Consider the following 21,120-nt stretch of genomic DNA (forward strand, 5'->3'; position numbering starts at 1 on the left):
ATTAGTGCAGCACTGAGAGCAATGCAACTGCACCTGCCAGCTAAGGATGTGACTGACGATCTGTACAGCCCTCAGGATCAAGCCTTGTGAAATTCAAAAACAGTGAAGAGTTAAGGTGCCGAACTTACCAACCCAGATTTATTTTCAGGTCCTTAAGACCTCTATCTTGACACCAATGGCATATTGCCATTGCATGCAGCAGGAGACGGGAAGAACCTTCATTGAAACCTGAACTTGTTGCTCCCTGAAGCTTGCTAGGTGCAGCTCTCGGGAATCCTTTTACAGATGGGGAAGCATCTGAAAATCCGCAGAGGGAAAAATCCTGGCAATCTCTCACGGGGGCATAGGAAAGGGAGCAAGAGTATTTTTCAGGCTTGCAAAGGGCAGGGTAACAGCTGGAACCATGCTAGGTTTCTGCTGAGTTGTGCACTTTGGGTCCACGTTCACCAACAGGGTCCCCAGACATGTAACAGGAGCCTGTACGAGAAGACGTGGAGCTAATCCATGGTGCGAAGAGCCCAAGGAACACAGGACTAAAAAAAGAAATGCAGAGCTGCCTGAAAGAGTATCTTGGAAATAAAAATAGTAGAATGAGAGCAGTGGGTGTCTTGTCAGTCTCAAGAAGAAGTTCTCTGCGCCAAAGACAAGGAGGAATTGCAAGCAGCGCATAAAATGAAATCAGGAGATATCTGAGGAATTCAGGCCTGTCTCTCAGCAGATTTTTCTAATCAAGTGCCTCACAGAGGATATTTCAACACGGTCATTTCCTTCCCCCTCTCTCTCATGCAGACTGAGCCAGGGCTCCTCCTTTCATTATTATTTTTTCCATTTAATTTTAATTTTTGTTTTGCCATTTTCAAAAGAAACAGAAACACATCCCACATGGCTCTTAAAGGCACAGCACATTTCCTTGCTACTGTGGAGCAGCCGCGGGCTCCAGCCAGGGCCAGCACCTTTAAATGAAAGCAAATTGGGCTCCAGCGGCTTTGAGTTCCTGTTAGCTTCTGCCCTGCCTCTAAACCAAGCACAGCTGCTCTCCTTCACCCAACTGCTCACCCTGGGGTGGGGAATTCACAAGAAAAGACCACCCCGAACAAGGGCTTTTCATTCCTTGCTCCCTGGAGTCTGCAGATGAATTTTGTAAGTAGAAACAAAGTGCTGGAGGGAGCGTGAGGGAAAGCCAGGGGAAGAATGAGGGAGTGTGAACCAAACAATGCTTCGATTCTGTCCCTGCCGAGGGGCTAGAGCTGCCTCTTTTTCATGTTTCTCGAGGGTTTTTTTAAAAGCTGTGCAGGGAGGAAAAAAGCAAATAGTTGTTTCCCTTTGTGTCTTGTCCTCTTAACTTCTTCGAGCAGGACCAAAGTCCCTCTGCGGCCCTGTGTTGTGCGGGCAGGGCAGAAGCAGGGCTGCGTCCCTCACCCACCCAGCCGACGGCTCTGGCAGCGCCAACAGCCACCCCTCAGCCTGCGGCTGGTGTCACAGCCACGGCTGCTCAGGATGAGAGCAAGGGACGCCAGTGCTGCTTCAGAGCCTGGCCCTGGGTTGCCGTGAGCAGCTGGATACCTCCCCACCAGCTGAGGTGACCGACTGGAGGCTCAGAAATTGTTTTGTTCCTGCTCTGCTGCTGTCTTCCTCAATGGCCACAGGCAAATCACTTCAGCCCCCTGGAGCCACTGCCTCCTCCCCTTCCTCTGCCTATATGGACCGTGACTTCCCGGGCATGCGCCCAAAGGAGCTTCCCGCTGCAGGACACGGCCCCCAACCAGATCACTGAACTCAGCAGGATAAAGTCCTCCTGGCTGCAGCGATGAGGCCTTGAAATTCATAGCTAAGAAAGAGAAGAAAGGGTGAAAGAAGGGTAAAAAACAGAACTGCATGCTGAGATGTCTGAGGAAGCATCAGGCTCTCCCGGGCTGTGCATGCACATACACACACAGTCTTCTAAGAAACTACGGCCAACTAATTGTAGGGAGACTCGGGGGAGAGGAAATGAAATGAAAAATTGAGTCTGAGTTATAAAAATAAGTAATTTTTATCCTACTTGCAGGAGGCTTATATTAATTAAACATTATTACAGCGAATGAGATGGGGAGGGTTATTAAGTCTGGGGCTGGCTGTAAGTGTTCTCTCCTGTTGCCTGAGGCTCCACTGATCTCCAGATATTAATCTTCTAAAGCACTCAAATGCTGAAGAGATAAACACTTGAAATATGAAAATGTTTTTCTCCATAGCAGACACTGTGACCCTATGTCACGCCAAAGAATTTGTCAGATGTCCGTATAGGCTGCACTTAGGGCATTACTGTGTCTCTTAGAAAAATGCTGGGCACCTCAGGAGCTGAAGAGAAAAATGATGTGTGCATTTGTGTGGGGGTGATTTGTGTGTGGAGATGTAGCAGATTCTCCTCTTCCCATATGTTTCTGGAATACATATTTTCCTCTTTAGCACTGCCTACCAGGTGTTGGCTGCACGGCTTTCCAACTGGCTGGCGGCACTGCCAATCTGGCCAGTGCCTCTGCCAGGTGGCTAACAGGTTCGCCTGAATGTTTGCATCTCGAGACTCAACCTTCCTGGGGTGGGCGGGGAGAGCTGGGGGGAGCCCGTGGCACACACCGCTCCCTGGGCACGCGGAGTGCTGACGCCAGAGTCACCGGGCGCAGGGCTGAGCCAAGGCAGGTGCGGTCAGCCAGCTCTCCCTGGGAGAGCCTTGGGCTGCCTAGGCAATGAACACAAGTGCAGAGAAGAGATGGTACAGTGACACAGGCTACTGTCATATGGAAACCAGCAACTGTCCTTCATGCCACCCATGCCACAAAGTCAAGGAAGGTAAGGAAAGAGCACTAGTCCCAGAGCGAGTTCCAAGATGAGAAGCTGAAGAACTTGATCTCTCAACCACACCGCCAGAGGCAGGCCCCTTTCCATGCCAGCACATCTCAGTGAGGTCCTCCATAAATTAGGTTCTGCCACACACATGCAAATCTTCTGCTTTCAAAGCACAGAAGAGAAAAAGAGCAAAAGTCAAACAGCAAGAAGCTGGCATATTTCTGCATTCTTAGGGCTTACATCATCCTTCACTTAGGGGAGCCTATGCAAGCCCTGAGAGCAGAATAGCTGAAGTCTATACGCAATCTGAGCAACATATGGGAGGAAGAAATGCACCTTTAAGAAAAGCAGAAATGCATTCTGGGGAAAAAACTTTGGGTCCTATGGAGAACATTTGGATCAGGATGTGGAACAAAGCACGGACTAGCCTACACAGTCACAGGGGATTCAAAGCCCAGTGTCTGCTTCAAGACTATCTCAAGAGGACAGTTAGTACAGCTCAGTGCCAGCAGTCACAGTCCTATAAATAAGTCATGAACCCATAAAACAAAGCATCTGAAAGCTTCCACAAAAGAAAACATTCAGCTCTGCACAGCCTTCACAACTCTTAATAGCTGTGCAATAATCAGCCATACTGTTCACATGGAGAAAGGCCCATCAGCTCCCTCTTCCCTACATTGGTATGGTATTAATCATCTTACCAGGCACAGTCTCGGGACTTGGTTCAGAGTTGCCAGTCCAGGTGCTTGTAGGCTGAAAAGACCACGTGTACCCCGTTGCCAAGTCGTGTGACCAACCACATAGATCTTCAGGGAGATCAAAGTTGCAATTGAAGTTTGCAGGGAGATGGAAATCTTACAAAGAGAAATAGAAGCGAAATAAACTTGAATTAAAAAAATGACCTACCCACGAAGGGTTGCTATTTAAAAACAGCCCCAAACTAAAATAGCTAGCAAGCCGTAAGTACTGAAGAAAGCATGAAATCTCACTCACGCTGATGCTTTTAACCTATCTCACATTTCGTCAGCTCCAGGGATCAGCCTTAAGTTCTGCATCATCAAAATGCTCACACCACATCCCGCAGCTAATCCACCAAACTAAGCAAATATAACAGCAAGTACCAAATGCTTCCAGACTCTAATCAGCACCTTCTCTTCATCCCCTAGAGTGGTCAAATATTAAATGCCTTCTTAAATGTCAGGGAAGAGTACTTCCTGAGTGCCCCTGTGCTCATCAGTTCCTGCTCTGGCTCCAAAAGGAGAATCTCAAGTACTCCAAAAACCCAGCTCCTGAGTGACAGATCTAGCCACTTGCACCAGACGGGAGCTGTCTGTCAACGTGGCGAGCTGTCACTCACTGCTTCCTACCTTGTCGTGGAAATGCTACCAGGGGAAATGTGGGGCCACTATGAGCTCAGGCTTTTGGATTCTGAGTGAAAGGAGACAGCCTCTATTTCTAGCTCTGCTATGGACTCACCACATGGTCTTTGGGCGCGTCATTTAACTTTTTATCTGTGAAACAGGAGCAGAGCTAATCCCTCTGTGTCAAGAGCTTTAAAAGCTCTGGAGAGCCTTCCTGCAGAGACAAGTCCGTGGGCAGGAGGGCACATGCCAGGGGCTGCATGTAGCAGCGAGGCAGCTGCTGGCTCCTTCAGCAGGGGAAGCAGCCATAAGGCACGGAGGCTGGAGAGATGGTCTGAGATCATCCCAAGCACTCAGCGGACATGCACGTCAGAGACCAATTATAGACGGGGTTTTTCCTGGGTAAAGAGGAAGTTTTAAATCACAGTGCTCGCAAAGCAAGCGATAGCCAGAAGGAGGTGAGTGACTCAAGCAATAGGCATTAGGGAACTTTGCTGCAAGGGGCACAGGGCTTTCTTTACATGCTCCCAGTTTGAAATAAAACAATGCAGATCATGAATCCTTTTATTTCGATGTAATCTCATACCCTGGAGAGCAGCATTGTTTCTGTTTGGCTGTCATAAATCTGATTGTCCAGAGAAACACACTCATTGTTTATGGAGTATGAGAAAGAAAATTGTTGCTAAATCTGAGGGAAGCTGACATGGAGGCTGGTTCCATGCTCCACAGCATACTCTGCTCACTCTTGCACTGGATTGCGTTCAGGAACTGTGTTGCTGCATAGACTATTGCTGGTCTAAATTTCCTTTCGGCAGCTTCCCAAATGCCTCACTGGTAGCAGGGTTGCACAGGCTCATCATCGAGGCAGAAATGAGAAGCAGGCCCTTTGAGCTACTTCTGCAACTTGCGTTTCCAGAACTGAACTACAGGAGAATCCCGCTAGGAGGTATGAAAAGGCCAATTAATTAATTGTCTTTTTAAATTTATACATTTTAAAACCCTTTTTTTTTTTCTTTCTTTTTTTTTTTTCTCTGGGACTGGAAGCTGCACTGACAGAAGTCCTAGGAGCTATCTCAAAGGACATTTCCTCATGAGATTTTTCCTTGGAGTCCTTGTGTAAATGTCCAAGCCCCGGTGCTGAGGCACAAGCTGCTGTTGTGGCCAGGGGTGTGCATCTCCTGTGCACTGCACTGTACATCTAACCCTGCACAGCTCTCCCATACCCTCTCCCCTTAATCTGAACGTTTCCCAGCTTAGATGGTCACACTACCCTTGCAAGGAGCAGAAGAATATGATGTCTGTTTTTACAGGAAGGTATCTGAGGCACAGAGGATTAGTGTCCCTGCTGTATCAGCTCTCTAGAAGCATAGCATGTGGTCTAAACTAACATTCAGCCTCTTCTACAGTCAGAAGAGGCAGGCAAGTGCCACAGATACCAAACTATCTGACAGCCATCTAAGACTGGGAGGGGCAAACTCCTGCTCACAGTTTGTACTTCCCTCTCTCTGCTGCCTGCACAAGGAACTCAGGCTGTCCTCCTAGTTTTTAAGCAGCTGGCATTAGGCAAGGTGATCCTCGTAGGACAGGTTGTCTTCAGGACACCTGCCTTCTCTGTGTGGTGTGATTTACTCGCACAGTTGTGACCTCTGTAAAAGGAGCCCTGCATAATAGGCAGTCTGAACCTCTCCCCTGAATCACTTTCTGAATTTATGACATGCAACCAAAGGGATCTAGTATAGAGGTGGCTCTAAACAGGGCCCTAAGTGAGCTGCTTTGGGTCACGTAAGGAAGCTGGGAGAGCAGCTCTTCAAATCTCATACCCTAGGGACTGAATTAGCTGCTATCTTTCTTGCTCTTGCATCCTTCCTTGATATAACTTATCAGATTTTGGCTGTTTTTTATTGTTTTTTTTTTTTGATCTCAACCTATTGCTAATAACATTACTCAAAGCTTTCCAGGAATCGGCCCCATGTATAGGAGCAAATGGGAAGATAACAGTGTTTGCTTAGCTCTTAACCCATCATTTATTGATATAAAGATGTACTGCTCTGATACATACCCTCCTCTTCTCCACAGCTATCACCACACTCAGTTGCCTCCTCATCAGTTGGGTATGGGGTGGTGGTCTCTTCACTCTTCAAAGTAGGCACTAGCGTCTCTGCAGTGGGCTTCACGTCTGAAAAAAATGGAGTAGAGATGCTGTTTGGAATAGACCCTAAACAAAACAAACAAACAAACAAAAACAGATAGGAGGAAACAAAGCATTTTTTTTTTCTCGTGTTCTTATAATGGCAGGAAGAGGTAGGACAAGAATACCATGAAATTTTCGCATGCTACAAATGCTAGCATGGTTTGAACTTGGTGTGAACTGGCTGTTTCCATATGGGAGTTCCTTTGATTTAGAGTCCCCATTGGACAAGGCTCTCCTCTAGACATACATGCTACTTTTTTTTTCTACATTTTTTAATCTACATGGGTGTTGGCAATCCTTTTGGCTGTCATTATTGGATAACAGAGATCACAGGCGGAACATCTTTTCCTTTCATAAAGGCATATGACACATGAAAAAAACACACACAACATTCCCACCGATTGTGCCAATTTATAAAACAAGTCACTCAAACCCACAAATGACGTAACCACAAATGGACCCAGAGAATCCCCTAGCACGCTCTGGCTCACTGCAGAAAGCATCTGGTTTCACACTCCGGGCTTCTGACTACGCTTTTAAAGCGTCTCTGTCCAATTTCCCTCTCTCCAACATGGCCCGTGTGAAACAACCTCAAAGTAGGTGTCAGGGGAAATTTAAGCAAGAAAGAGAAGGATATTAAGATCAACAGTAAACGACATTAGGTTCCAGCAGTCTTTCCTTTTACGGGTGCGTTAACTGGAGTACAGCAGGCTTTATTCTTTCCACTTTGAAAAAGAGGCTGCTTTGCTCAGTTATGTGTGATTGTGTTTCTTTGTCGGCACCCTTCAGGATATCATTTAATAAAGCCAGAAGCAGGAGGAAATGGCTAAATACGCTGAATATTTTCCATAGGCTCCTTTCTCCCCTTTTATTTTCCTGTTATTAAACATGTTGCACATAAACTTTTTTTTTCCACTTTTTTTTTTTCCAATGGCTGTCTTTTGTTCAGAGTAAAATGCCAAATAACCTCAAAGTCTTTTAATTTGTAAGTTCAAATTTGTTACAGCCCCATAAAACTCCAAACACAACCAAGAAGCAAATTGCAAGCAGCCAGGCACAGAAAAATGTCATAAAAAAGAAGGGGGTAGGGAAGAAGCAGGTGAAGGCAACATATCAAAAGCTGCATGTTATTTAAAGCCGGTACATTTTTTAGGTTGTTGCTCTTGTATATTGAGATTTATAGCTGAAATGTGACAATGTGGAAGGACCTTGAAAGCCAAGTCCCATACGGGACACAGATGCTGAGAGGATGTAAATCAGCAGTGTTGTATTGCCCTGGACAAGCAGCAGAAATATATCTTGAAAAATCAGTTACCATGGCAGAGCTGCAACAAGATGGTTACACGAGATAATGAAAATAGCAGGGAGGACAACGTGATGTGTGAAATGGAAAGTGAAAAACAGAGGTCTCTCTTGCTTGCTTTCTCTTTCCCTGGCCCAGCAAGCGTCTATGCAACTGGTGGTAATGGATGATCAAAATGCAAAGTCACTGAACAATTGAAACCAGATGTTTGGAACTTCAAAGGAGAGTAAGCCAGCTGCAAGTGAACATTCATCAATCTCCACTCTTCAGAGGAAAAAATTTGGCAGGTCTTTGAAAGAAGCCAATTGCTTCACAATGTTTGAGCTACTAGCCAACTAGTTTGTGAGCCCAGTTGCTGCCAAGTTACCTGGTTGACTCAGTAATTAAGATGCTTGTTGCTGATAGGAAACGAAAACAGCTGGGCAGGGTACACATTGGCTTTGTCCCTCACTTGAAAATATTTTAAATCAGCTTGTTTTAATCCATCTCTTAATCTTGTTTCCAAGCAAGTACAATTGCCTGAGTCTTCACAGCCAGTTGTGCAACGTGCCTGGGTCCTCCCAGCAAAGGAAGGCTGTATATCTTGGCTGTGTCAGGGGCTGCTGCATGCAGCCAGCCTGCATTTAGCGTGCAGATAAAACCATGGCTATCTCTGCTCCCCAGGTTTCATCGGGGATCTAAATGCTCTTTATAACATGGTGAATCCACAAGATTACAAGCCCTGCTCTGATTACAAAGCTGAATGCCTGTAGATCAATAAAGCTAAGAATATTTATGACTTGGCAGTTGAGTTTTAAACATTACAACGTGCAAATGATTAGAGAGCCACACTGGGAAATGACCATAAAGCACCCTGCCTGCAAAAAACATCGTCTGTTGCTGCTGATATTGAAACTGAACATGGACATAGCCATAAAAGAAAATCTGGACTAAAAATAAGACAAAAAATTGAAGCCAAATTCCTCTGTTTTTTTTTGGTTTTTTTTTGTTTTTTTTTTAAATCTGGGGGAGTGCTCAAGAGGGACTGACATGGACATGGTCAGAGGTCTCGTGCAACTGCCTCCCTTTGCAGCACGGCTGCAGTGCTCTGATGTGCTGGTCAGCAATGGGCCAGGGAGATCTGGCAGCTGGAGATGCCTGGGAGCTGCAGGAAGCAGCAGTGAGGGGGTTGCCTGAGCACTTCTGTGCAGAAGCTCAGCTCCTGTTGCTTGCATGGAAACCACGGTGCTTGCCTTCCCAAAGATGATACTGTAAGGTTTAAAACAAGATTTTATCTTGATTTAAAGTTTAGATTGCCTATAATGGTTTCCCTGTCCAGGGGTAGATTTGCCATTGATTTCAAAGGTGACAAATTATCATTATTAATTGCGTGTACGTGTGTTCTGTGATTTGCTGTTAATGTTTGTTATGCATCTCACAGAACCTCACAGGAGGAAAGGGTAGTAAAGACTACACAACAGGCTGGAAAAAAAGCTCTGTGTATTTTAAGCTTCTGAGAACAGGAATTCTTATAAGAAAATGCCTTCTACAGATGTGTTTATAAAATGGAAATCATACCTCTTTATCGCTGACATCTGGACACCAGATTTATATTTAAGCAGATTATTAAAAGACTTAAAAAAAGAAAAGGAAAGGACCACTAGCCCCTGGCACTGACAAGCATCAGAAACAATGAACTGTTGGGTGCATTTTTGGCTTTTGGGGATGAAACTATGGAGCAATCAATCACCACTGAGCCTCAGAAGGGTCAGAAGCACAGCCTCTATTTATCCCAGTGAGTGTTAGACAGTTTTCACCTCTGCTTTAAAAATAATGGCATCTGCAAGATGTTTCACTTGTGAAAAACAGGTGGGCAAAAGTGAACAAATATCCTTCTTCTTAGGAATGTTGTAGAGTTAAATCCCCATCCTTGCTTGCAATAGAATTTCCACATGGGGTTCAATTAGAGTTGTTTTCATGGCAAAGCCTTGTTGTGGCAGCTTGAGATACCTGTAGTAGTCACTGAACCCCTTCTGTCTCTCTGCTTGTCTTCCTACTTCTTTGTCTTATTCATTTGGGTTGAAAAGCCCAAACATTATCTAACTAACATTGAGAGTGGGAAAGCCTGCAGAACATCCAGACAAAAGATCTGAAAGGGGTAGAAGGGAGGTGAGGGCAAATGCCACTCATGGATCCAAACATTGCGCTATGCCTGGAGTCAAGGCCAGCCCCAGACCTGAGTTGCTTTTAATATGGAGGAAAAAAGATGGGCTCAGGCCACTCTGCAGGTCCTGCGGTCATTGCAGGAGTCTCCCTGCCACAGCATGGCCCCAAGGTGGGACAGCTGGGAGAGAAATAACCTTACTCTCATGCCTTGCTGGTGTAGCCCCTGATGCTGCCCCAATGCAGCCGGTGGGCAGAGGAGCAGGTGTCCTACCTGTCCAGTCGCATCCCAGCACCTCCAGGCGCATTCCTATTCCTGCTGGGGACCACCTCTCCGGGTGCACTCGGACATACTGGGCAGGAACGGGGTCAAACCTCCGGACTTCAGGGATATCGTAGTGGATGTTGCCTTCAAAAAGCTGCAGAGAGAGAGAGAGAAAAAGCACGTGATGCATGCATCCCACCTGTTCTTCACCAGCCTTGATAGTTTGGGTCTGGCAGGATGCAAACGCAGTTTGAAATAGTTTAGCTGTCTGACTCCAGGCCATTGAGTTCAGCTGAGCAGCAAGTGGGCTGATCCTCCTTGGTTCAAGGGGACCAGAGAGACTGTTTCTAAGAAACTTGCACAATCTCTCTTGGCCTCTGCTTTATATCCAGGGGTCAGATTCTGATCCAAGCCACATTGGGAAAGCTTGTGGAACATCCACTAACTTCATGTATAAATAAAATCAGATTTGTCCTTTGGCAAATAAAGAAGCTACTGCATGTTCTAGGCTAGTGCAAACACTCAGTTTTCCTCACAGTCTAAGTACTGCCACTTTTCAGCTTGCGTGCATGAACTGAAGTCTGTAGCGAATAAACACAGGGCTATAGATAGCATCAGGCCTTCTAAGACTCATTTTTAGGATCAGGAAAAATTAAAACATACCCAAATTTTCAGAAGCAGATGAGTTTGCATAAAAACAAAGCAGGCAGTAGCAAAGAATTCATTTATTCCTCAAGCCCTCTGCCACCCCCACAGTACTAAGCAGACATATTGTTGGAGTTGCCCATAATCTGGAAGAAATATAGGAAATTTCAGGGTCACACTGGTGTGGTAAAAGGGACTTCATATATAGCAAATTTCCCAAAGAGAAATTGTGATTCATCCTCCCGTTCCAGAGATGCAACAAAAAACTGTAACACCTTTTCCCTTAAAATATGCCATTAGTTTGTGGCAAACAAAATTTGACACACCATCTTGTGGGCTCCGACCTGCAGGAGCTGGAAAGAGCAGAAGGCACACCCCCATTCCTGGTCTGCAGCAAGAAGTGAAAGGGAATTGCCATCCCTGGGGCAAGGTGGAACCTACATGCTCTAGTTCAGCTTAGGAGCAGGACCAGGAGATGCAACCTGGGGTTTCATGGTGACAACCCCAACTTCCACGATCACTGTGCAGGGAGTGGAAGCTAATTTCCCAAGACACCATCAGACTGAAGATAGTCAGAAACATATCTCATTTTGCAGCTGCTCCAAGCAGTGCCTACCTTGGCTTGCATTGTTTTGGGGTCCTGGATGAAGTCCCAGTCCTTTCCGTTCATGCTGTAGGCTACCTTAAACTTCTTCACAAAGGAGCGGGACTCGGTGGTGGTCACGCTGTCCCCGCCGCGAGCCCCCTGGATAATGACGCCCTTGATGTTCTTTGGGACACCCAGGTCCACCTGCAGCCACTCCTCCCCTGGCTGGGCTTGTGGGACACGTGGAAACCAGCCTGAGCGGCTGCTCACCAAGCGGGCCATGCTAGGAGACCAGTCGTAGCCTCTGATTGAGGAGGCTGAGATCTGCGAGTCAGGGATGAGGCCGGAGAGCATCCCCAGCAGGTTGGAGCAGGGCGAATCTGCAGGGAAGGAGAGGGCATGAGCAGCTGGGGCAGAGGAGGGGAATACGTGTGGTTTTCCCTGCAGGTTTAAGCTCTGGGCACTAAGCCAGCACCAGGCACTTTACCCTCACCTCCAGGGGCTGGGTCCTGGTTCCCCTGAGCACAACCAGAGGGACGGGTGCCTCCGTGCTACTTGCAGTGACACTGCTGCTGCCCCAAGCAGCCGTGACAGCCTCTCTGAGGGTCGGGAGCACCCCGGGACAGGCTGCTGGAAGGATGGAGAGGATGGCTGAGAGGAAAAGGGGGATCCTCACCGGTGATGCGGCAGCCGTACAGCTCCAGCCTCAGGGCAATGCCGTTGTGCCAGCTCTGGGGACGGATGCGCACAAAACGTGTGAGCACTGGGCTGTGGATCTTGTTGAGAACCACCTCCGTGGCATCCTCGTTGGCCTGAAATGTCTGCAAGGGAGCGGGGACAAGAATACAATTATGTCCTCCCCTGGAGGAAAGAAATAACCAGTTCAGCAGTCAAAGCAAATAACCAGCTCAGCAGCTGAAACAACCTCAGCAGGGAAAAATGGGGAGAGGCTTTCTGGGCAGGGCCAGCCCCTGGCCAGGGCAAGCCCCGGGGCAGACAGCACGAGCTGAGCTGCTGGCAGGTCTGCACATGGGCTGCGGGACTCGCCCATACCAACATGTTGTCACACTGAGCTCCATGGGGAGCACTGTGCGCGAGCGGCGCAGGAGCAGGGAGGGTGCTGCCTCTGCCCCAGGCGCTGAGCTACATCCCAGCCCCTCTCCTGCTCGCCAGTGCACAAGCAGCCCGTCACACAGAGACAGCTTTTTGGGAGAGTTTATGATCTGACATGATATGAAAAGGCTGCTGTCTTACCAGATGGCCATAATCAATAACCACCAGATGGATGTTAGATCCACCCCTCCCTCCCATTATTCTAATAGGCCGGACAAGAACTGGGTAGCTGTGCTTCTGTTTCAGGCTGTGGTGCCACGAGGGGGAACAAAAAGGGGAAAAGAGGCGATACCCAATCTGAGGGTAATTTCCAACCCTTTTTCTGCCCCCAGCATAAAGCACTAACGCTCCCAGACTGAAGCTGCACGCATTCCTCTCTTTCCCTCAAAGCACACAGGCTTTCAGGACAGGGCTAGAGCATCCTCTGATCTCAGCCAGGAGCACCAGACGCACTGAGATGTTGGCTGGGCTCTTCTGCAGTCTCCTACCCTGCATATGCCGTGCTAAGCACAGGAGCTTCCGCTAAGTTTATCACAGAGCGAAGCAAGAGAGTGCAATCTCTGGCACTGATCTCCTGTCAGAGGCAGGAGTCAAACAATCCAGCCGCAGATCCCTGTGAGTCGGGACAGAACAAGGGGTGAGGCTGCATGCTGGCCTCTCGCCTTGAGGAGGAGTTAAGAAGCATTTTATAGGTCTCCCACTGTTCCAGGTCTGCGGGCAGCACATGTTGCTGCTCTCCTCCGAGGATCCAGCACGCTGGGGTGTCTGCAGAGAAGGACGTGGTGCTCGCAGCCCCACAGGCCGCACGGGGCTGCCGCCGCACAGCATGGTCCTGCCCTGGGACGGCGGCGTTCCTGTCAGGGCCGGGGAGCTGCCCGCAGAGGGCTTCGCTTGCAAATCTGGCCGGTAATTAGGATTTGGAGCCGATGTGAACTTGAGCAGAAATGCTAATCTGGAGAATATGCATCATGCTGCTACTGTTTAGCAACACAGCATGGTTTATGTGTTTTTAATATCCTATTTTATCCTGTCTGACCCCACTTCCCATCCCTTTCCTTGCTCAGTAGACACCAAATACCCTTCCTTCCAGTAGGAGGGCTGTAAGAGAAGTGGTTACTGTGAAATGCTCCTTAGGCGTGTGTGTGCGTGCCTTGTACACATGTAGGAACACACACACACCCAGGCTGAAAGGACACATTTCCACACCACAGCACAGCCTCCAGCTTTGTGTTGACACACAAGCTGACACACAACACCTTACCTCTGAACCTAACACCGGAGGACGGGAAATGTTTGTCTGAGCCTGTGCCACAATTTTAGCACGGAGAGGGGCACCTCAGGTCAGCCCAAAGGTGCCCCTGTCCCAGAGCAGCTCCTGTCGGTGGCCCCAGCAGACCCCCGGGTGCAGCAGCCTGGAGGGAGCCTGCTCCTGGCAACCTCCCCCTGCTTCCCGCAGGCAGCAGTCTGAAGACTCCACGAGCCAAAGGTTGCATATGGACCAGCATGTTTAACAGTCACTGATGAGGTTTGCTGCTCTTTTTGGTTTAACATATTTGCAGCTTTGTTCTTTTTTAGCTCAATTCACACATACGAGCATCAGGGGCCAGAATCCAAATTTACACCAATGTAATTTGTTGCTGACTTCTGCAAAGTCAAGTTTGACAGAAAGCAGAAGCAGGACTGAGCCCAAAAATTTTATCACTACCACATGCGTTGCTGAAAGCATCTCTTATGTGACCTCAGTCCCAACCACCTGCTTCCAAGAAGAGCAACCTCAGTTCTGCTTTGGATTTGGGGCCCAGTAATTTCCTCTGACTGGCTCGCATTCCACGAGCGACACAAATCCCAACTGGGGCCTTACGGCCGCAGACTCCCAGTTCCCGAGGGCAGAAGTGCCACCTGACTCCCAGCTCCGGTATCAGCTGCCTTGGCAGCATCTGCCCCGACATACCTTGTTTCTGAAAAGCCCCAGCTGGTCACAGCAAGTCGCTGCTTCCAACCAGTTCAGCACAACAGAAAGGAGCCCAGTTTCCAGAGGGCAGGTGCTCAGCACTTAGAAAAGCAGGGTCCTCCTGCACACCTGGCCTTTAAACCTCTTTCCCCAGGCAGAAGGCACCATGAGCACGCTGCTCCGCACGCTGCTGACCACAGCCTTGTCCTCAGCCCATGGTTTGACCATATCACAAACGCCGCTCCCAGAGCCCAAGAGCACTGCGGAGAGCCCCGTTGACTTGAACAGGCTCTTCATCCTGCCTCAAATTAGCACTCACGGCATGGGAAGAACTAGCAGGAAAATGTGTGAAATCGGGAGCGCCAAGAAAGCAAAGATTTCTTCCCCCTTACCAAAATAGAACATTGCTATTCTTCCCATCCTATCTGCTTTCCTTCCCACTCAGCACATATTTTGAGCCAAGTCTTTGGATGGTGTAAATCAACATACCACCATCGAAGTTGAAGAAGTCACACTAATTTACACCAGCAGAAAAAAAAAATCTGGCTGCAATCTAGGGATATATGTATACACATACTCAACAGAGAGCACGCACGCGCATGCACACGCACTCACTGACGGGTGACGGAGCCAGAAGACGGATGGGAAAACCACTAACAAATTAAAAGCACCTTCCAAGAAGCAGCCAAGGGAACTCATTTTCACCGCCGCATCAAAAAGCCACCAGTCCCATCCCCACACACTTTATGTTTACTTCCCTTCTAGTCCAGTCGGCAGGCCTACACGTACAATTAAATTGATAATCAATGCAGCTTAATTAATTTGCTGCAGAAAGCAAGTGGCAGCAGAAGATGCCCAGGCAAGGGGAGGGTCGGGCAGGTTATCCATGCACGCACGCACGCTCCCCACCAGCACTCACGAGTCGTGTTTCTGATACTTTGCAACTGACCCGAGGTGACAGGGGCACTGCTGAAGCTGCATTAGTGCCAGCGGGTACGGAGCTGTGCCAGCTGCGGAGCAGGGTGGGAGACAAAAAGAGCCATGAAGTCAAAGAGGCAGTGCATCAGGGAGGGGACAGCAGGCAGCCTCTCCCCCACTGCATTTGTAGTGCTGCTTGGCCACTGCGCAATTTCTTGTGGAGCTAAAGAAAGCGGCTTGGGGAGGCAGAGGAGAAGGCCAAGGATGGCAGCAGCTCTGCCTTCATCCGTATGTATGTGTCTCTCTGGACCCACTAGATTTATGGCAGGATTATGTTACTCCCGTGGAGACAGAGCCCTGGAACAGAGCATGCTAACAGGATTAGGGCTTCAGGATTTAGACAGAGAAGCATGAAGGAGAAAAGTAGGGAAGATTATTTTTCTTCAGATAGGGAAGGCACAAAATGGGGCATGTTTGATGGTGGGAGGATTCTGGCTCAAGTGGAGGGTGGATAGTCCGGGATTTATTAAATCCAGGAACAAGGAGGTAAAAGAAAAATGATACTTGGCAATAGGCAGTGAAGCACAGCGGCCAGGGCAAGGTACAGTGTGCGGGGGTGGGTTTGCCAGCATGGTGCCTCTGAGAGACTCCACTCAGATCCGGGAGCCACCAGGGACACGATGAGCAGCACTCTACTAGCCTGCACAGGAGATATCAGGCTCAGAAATACAAAGCTGCAGCTGTGCTGGAAGAGCCAGGGCTGTAATTCTCCCCTGGTACTGCACCAAGGGTGAACGCACGGGGCTGCCTTTCCCAAAGCCTGATGTCTTTGTCCTGCCCGCGAAAGCAACAGAAGCAGGCTGGGACCAGGGGATGCTTCTGGGCAAACTCTGCACCGTGATGTCTCTGTGCAGAAGCACTCGTGGCCTTCTGGCCGATCATGGGAGCTTTTCCTGAGTTTTCCAGATAAACAAGCCACAGGAGTGAAAGCTTTTCTCGTTCTCCCCAGGTGAATAAACACAGGAGACCTCATTAAGAACTAAAAAGACAGAGGACTGCTCCTAAGGGAAGGCATGAAGGTCTCCAAAGAGTCATCCTCAACATCCTCTGCCAGCACCGAACACCTTTGATGTCCCCAGCTCCATGCAGAGCTGAGATATTGCTGCAGCTCTGCAGCAACTCGACCTGCCTCCTCGCATCCACCTGAAACACTACCCAGGAAGGTTAGCTGATAAAAAGCACAAAGTTACCAAAATGAATCAGAAATTGAAAATGTGCATCAGCTGGATCTTTCTGCCATTTCTCCTCCATTGACTTAGATTCTCAAAGCAAAAGTTTCAGGTGCACTCTTCCCATTTTACACCAGAAACAGAAACAGCGAGAGCACTCGTCCCGTCCCTCCCACTACACGATCCCTGCAATACGAACTCCGCAGTTACAAACGTGGAGCAGCTCAGACCACACGGGAGCAGGAACCCGAGACCCTGCAAAGAAGGAAGTGGATCAGAACGGATGAGCACTTTGTTTTCCAATAAAGTCCTCACCGTTGAATCTGCCTGAAGAAAATGGCCAGAAACAAAAGGCCAAATCCTGCCAGGTGCTCTTTTCCTTCCTAGGGTTCAAGAGCCAGATAAGATCTCAGCACAAACTGCAGGGTCAGTGCCTGGAAGATAACCTCTGGGGGCCATCGAGCCCCAGGTGACACAGCGAGACCCATGATGACACCACTGCCTGCACACAGGGACAACAGCCCTGGCCCCTGCAAGCTTGGGCACGTTTGCAGGGGGTTTTGTCCCCCTGCCACGTCTGCAAGCGCAGACACCCCCAAAAGGAGATGAGAGCAGGAGCATCGCTGTTGGTGGCACGAAGAGGACTGGGGCTTCTGGCTATGCAGCTCACTGCAGGATGCAGCAAGGAGGAAAGAGCCAGTGTGGCTTTTCTGGGGTCGGATTTGCTTAGACCTGTCCCGAGGGGATGCTCTGGTGGGCAGTAAGGGGCAAGTGTGGTGGCAATACGTGGTGGTGGCCGCTCTCCTGCCTATCTCCTCTCTCAGGGGACACATGGGAAGACAGCTCCGCACCTTTGGTCCCACGTCCCGGCAAGGACTGGGCACCACCCCCAGACAGGGGGACAGCAGTGCTGTCCGGGCTTTGCAGGGAGTGGGCTGCTGGGCTGGCAGGGAAGTCCAGCAGAGGTGCGGGGGGCCAGGGAAGGTGTGAGCTCAGTGTGAGCTCGGCGTGCCTCTCCTGCCGGCTGCAGCTCCGCTGCCTCCCCAGCCCAGAGCGTGGCAGCGCTCGGCAAGGAAACAGTCCCGCCAGCCCCGTCTGCCGTGAGCGCATATTAATCTTGTTTTCCGCCGCTCCATCCTGCCTTTCCCATTTCCCTCGCCACGAGTGCCAGCAGCTGCGGATTCAAAGGTGAGCCATCACGTTTCGCAGGGAAACAGCCTGGCCCCACTCCTCCCAGACACAGCCGGGAGGGGAAGCGGGAGAAGAAGGAGGGGAGGTCAGAGCTCCCCATCCTCTGTGTCGTCCTCTGCCCACCCCTCCTGCACTCACCGGTTTTCTCTTGCTTTAGTTCCCTGATGAAGACGTAAATGTTAGCTGACCTGCCCGCAGCACAGCAAAGCTTTGCTTTTGGCCCACACAGGCAACAGGAATTGAGAGCAGTGTTTGATACACCCCATATGTGTGTGCGTGCATCTGCATATACATATATACACTTATCTATATGTGTGTGTATGTATGTGTGTATGTGTGTATATGCATGTACAGAGGACTGGAGTCCCTGTCTGCCTACCCCACCCCTCCCCTCCCCGCTCCTTGTGGCACCAAATCAAGCTGCGGCAGACTTGACAAATCTCCTTGGCATGGCTCACTCCACCATTGCAGCCCGCAGTGTGCAGAGCACCGCACTGACGCAGGGCGGTACCTGCAAGCTCAATGCAGACGCCGGGAGCTTCCCTCGCGCAGGAACGGCTGAGATTAACGGGGGCCGGAGCCCCCCCCCCCCGGCCAGGCCTGTGAACGAGGGGCTTTCCCCTGGCCCCACGGCACAGTGCCTGGGCTGCCTGAGGCTGGTCGTTCAGCGGGGAGGGAGCGCAGTCCCTGACTGAGGGGTAGGCACACCACCAAAAAGCAATTACTTGTGTTCCAGCCTGGGGAGGTGCCTGCTAAATTGAGGCCAGAATGTGGGAAAGAGGCGAGACTGGAATAAAGGAGTGAAAAAAGAGAGGTTTGATTTTATCCTCCCCCCCCCCCCCCCCCCTTTTTTTCTTCTTTCTGTGAAAAGAGAAAGCAGGACAGGAAAGAGCTGATAGGGCTCAAGGGCCAAACCCAGGCATGGTGGCAATGCACGTGGCTGTGGGACTGCTCTGGGTCGGCACCAGCCAGGCTGTAGGGCCCTGCTCTCTGCGGACCGATGTACGCTGCTCTGGCAGTGCTGAAACCAGCTGTGTGCCATCCTGCTCCACCCCAGCTGAGGACCAAGGGCCTGGGATCACGAGGATGGGAAGTCTACTGGCACAAGTGACCAAAATCACTCTGTAGGACAGATTCCCACCTCAGTTAGACTCCCAAAGGTGAATTTCTTGCACGTGGCTATTGGAAACGCCAGCCTGGCTGAACTGTTTAGCTCATCTTGCTAGCTGGCGCGTTGCCAGTCTCCTGTCTGCCTCAGCTGGCAGCAACGGCCGCAGTGAGACCTCACACTCACTGGTGTCTGCGGCCTGCCCAGGGCGAGGAGAGACGGCCCTGGCTCACAGGAAGGCCTGCTGCAGCCAGCGGCCTCGGGGAGACCATGGAGCCTCCGCACGAGAGCGCGGCTCCGCCGTACAGCATGGCAGGAGCTCTGCCATGAGCTGCAGCCCTGGGGCTTGTCCCGGGGGAGCTGGTGTGTCACGACCCGATGGATGCAATTTATCCGGCAGCAAGTGCCAGCGCAGCCAGTCTGAGCCAGGGGCTGACTCTCCTATGGGATGCTCTGCTGTCCCGTGTGCCTGTTTCCCTACCTCGAAAATAGCACTAACACCACCTCCCTGGCACGCGAAGAGCTGAAATGCTCCAAATATTGCAGGTATGAAGCCTTGCTAGGGGCCTCAGCATGGCAGGGACTCGTTCTGGGATGCAGAGTGAATTTGAACCACTTGTGGGGAAGGGGAAATCGCATGGCCCGGAAGGGAAGGAAATGTCTGGATGAATCCTGGACAAGGCAGGCTACTGCAGTTCATGCCAGCAGCGCCTGTGCCAGCAAAGGGAGGGGACAGTTAATTTAACAGAAGTGCTGAGGAAGCAGAAACTGCTGGGACGTGCATGCGGGGGGAGGCAGGCGGGCCCCCGGCCACCCGTTTCATACAGAGAGATCAGGGCACAGGAGCGGGGAGGACCTGAGCTGCAGCAGCAGCGCTGGTGGCTCCACAGGAGAGCAGGAAAAGGCTTTTCCAAGGTGCCCTTAACCAGGGGACAACCACACAACCAAGGCGAGTGAAACAGCAGGAGCAGCCCAGCACCATGGCTGCCCTAACTCCACGGCTGGCTCTCCCCACACACCAAAGCTCCTGCGCAGACTGCCGCAGGCTCGCCTGGCCACGCAGGGCTTGGAAGGGCCAGACACCCTCTCCCCCCTCGCTCCCATCCCCGTTAGCCTCCCAGGAGCATGGTGAGAGTACACAGCAGCTCCCAGGGCTCGATGCACCACTGCCGACTGCGCCTGCTAGTGCAGATCCCAGAGCTCTGGCAGCCTGAATTGCTCCTCGTTATTTATTGTTCATTTTGTTCTCTGGGATGGTGTGATCCCCTCTTAGGATTTGTGCCCTTTCATTTCCAGGCCTCAATAACTCCTGAACTACAGTTTCATGTGGTTTTGTGATTGTTAACCCAGCATGCAGACGGGGCTACGGCCATAAAAGCTCAATGAATCTTGTATGGCAAAACACAGGCTGTGAAAGCATTTTCTCCTTCATTTGCAGTCAAAGAACATACTCTCGCCACCACGAAAGATGCAACAGCAGCCAGGTTTTCCAAGGAATCGTGTTTCCTCATTGCTGTGCAGAGGAGAAAGGACTATTTCTGCTCAAAGCATCATCAGTCTTTTAGCCCTCATCAGTAAAAGGGTCCCTCACAGATTAAATCCTGCAGTCCTGTAAAATCATTATTCTCTTCCCTCCCATCGACTGCAAGACCCACCACGGCACATACAAAAGAGACAAAAAGGCCTTTACCTTGTGGTTTTTGCCATGGCGATACATCATCCAGTCCTCCCCATTGGTGCTGACCTCCAGCTTGTAGGTACGGACATAGTACCCGTTCTGGGTTTCCCTGGAGATGGCACCCTGTGTGGCGATGGCTGTGAGCACAGTCAGGAAGTGGAGGTCCACCTTTCCAGGGGAAAAAGGGACAAGAGACAGAGTGGTGAGCACTTGAGAGCCCAGTTAGCTCCTGGCTAGTTTTTCTGACCCATGAAAACATGCAAATGCTCCCTCCATTTGGGGAGGCACACGGGAATGTAAGAACTGATGTCAACAGGCACAAAAGCCCCAGGCTGACTTCAGCAGGATGCTTGCAGGTAGGACCATGGGACAAGCGTAACTTGTCTTGATGTCTGTCCATACGGCACCATCACAAAGCTTTCTTCCTGAGTCAGACCAAGCAACAGGATCTGCACAGAACCTGGAAGCTCATGTCCGTTGAAACAGGACAAGGGCTGACTTTTCCATGTAAAATAAAAGCATGATGCCCAATTAGCAAGTGCTACAGTTCCTGGATTTCCCTTTCGTGCTTTTCTTTTTCTTTTTTTTTTTTTTTACAGTGTGGGTTAAGAAAGGT

General features: G+C 50.1%; 1 protein-coding gene and 1 long non-coding RNA gene across 8 annotated transcripts in view; one reads left to right on the top strand and one right to left on the bottom strand.

The window, feature by feature from the left end:
• The window catches only part of NRP2 (neuropilin 2), an 86,929-nt gene that overhangs the window by 29,552 nt on the left and 36,257 nt on the right, over window positions 1-21,120 (bottom strand). For all 7 annotated transcript variants that reach the window (XM_048047146.2, XM_048047147.2, XM_048047145.2 and 4 more), the window contains exons 7-12: window positions 20,517-20,672; window positions 11,993-12,137; window positions 11,347-11,696; window positions 10,095-10,239; window positions 6,244-6,360; window positions 3,525-3,677 (exon numbers count right to left, since the gene is read on the bottom strand). In XM_048047146.2, the coding sequence (XP_047903103.1) occupies window positions 3,525-3,677; window positions 6,244-6,360; window positions 10,095-10,239; window positions 11,347-11,696; window positions 11,993-12,137; window positions 20,517-20,672 (1,066 nt within the window). The remainder of the gene's footprint in view (window positions 1-3,524; window positions 3,678-6,243; window positions 6,361-10,094; window positions 10,240-11,346; window positions 11,697-11,992; window positions 12,138-20,516; window positions 20,673-21,120) is intronic.
• Window positions 931-20,517, top strand: LOC136791052 (uncharacterized). Its single transcript, XR_010832206.1, has 3 exons — window positions 931-1,140; window positions 16,308-19,372; window positions 20,265-20,517. It is a non-coding gene; the product is annotated as an uncharacterized lncRNA (long non-coding RNA).

Source organism: Anser cygnoides, chromosome 6 (genome assembly GCF_040182565.1).
Source record: "Anser cygnoides isolate HZ-2024a breed goose chromosome 6, Taihu_goose_T2T_genome, whole genome shotgun sequence".
NCBI classification, from domain to species: domain Eukaryota; kingdom Metazoa; phylum Chordata; class Aves; order Anseriformes; family Anatidae; genus Anser; species Anser cygnoides.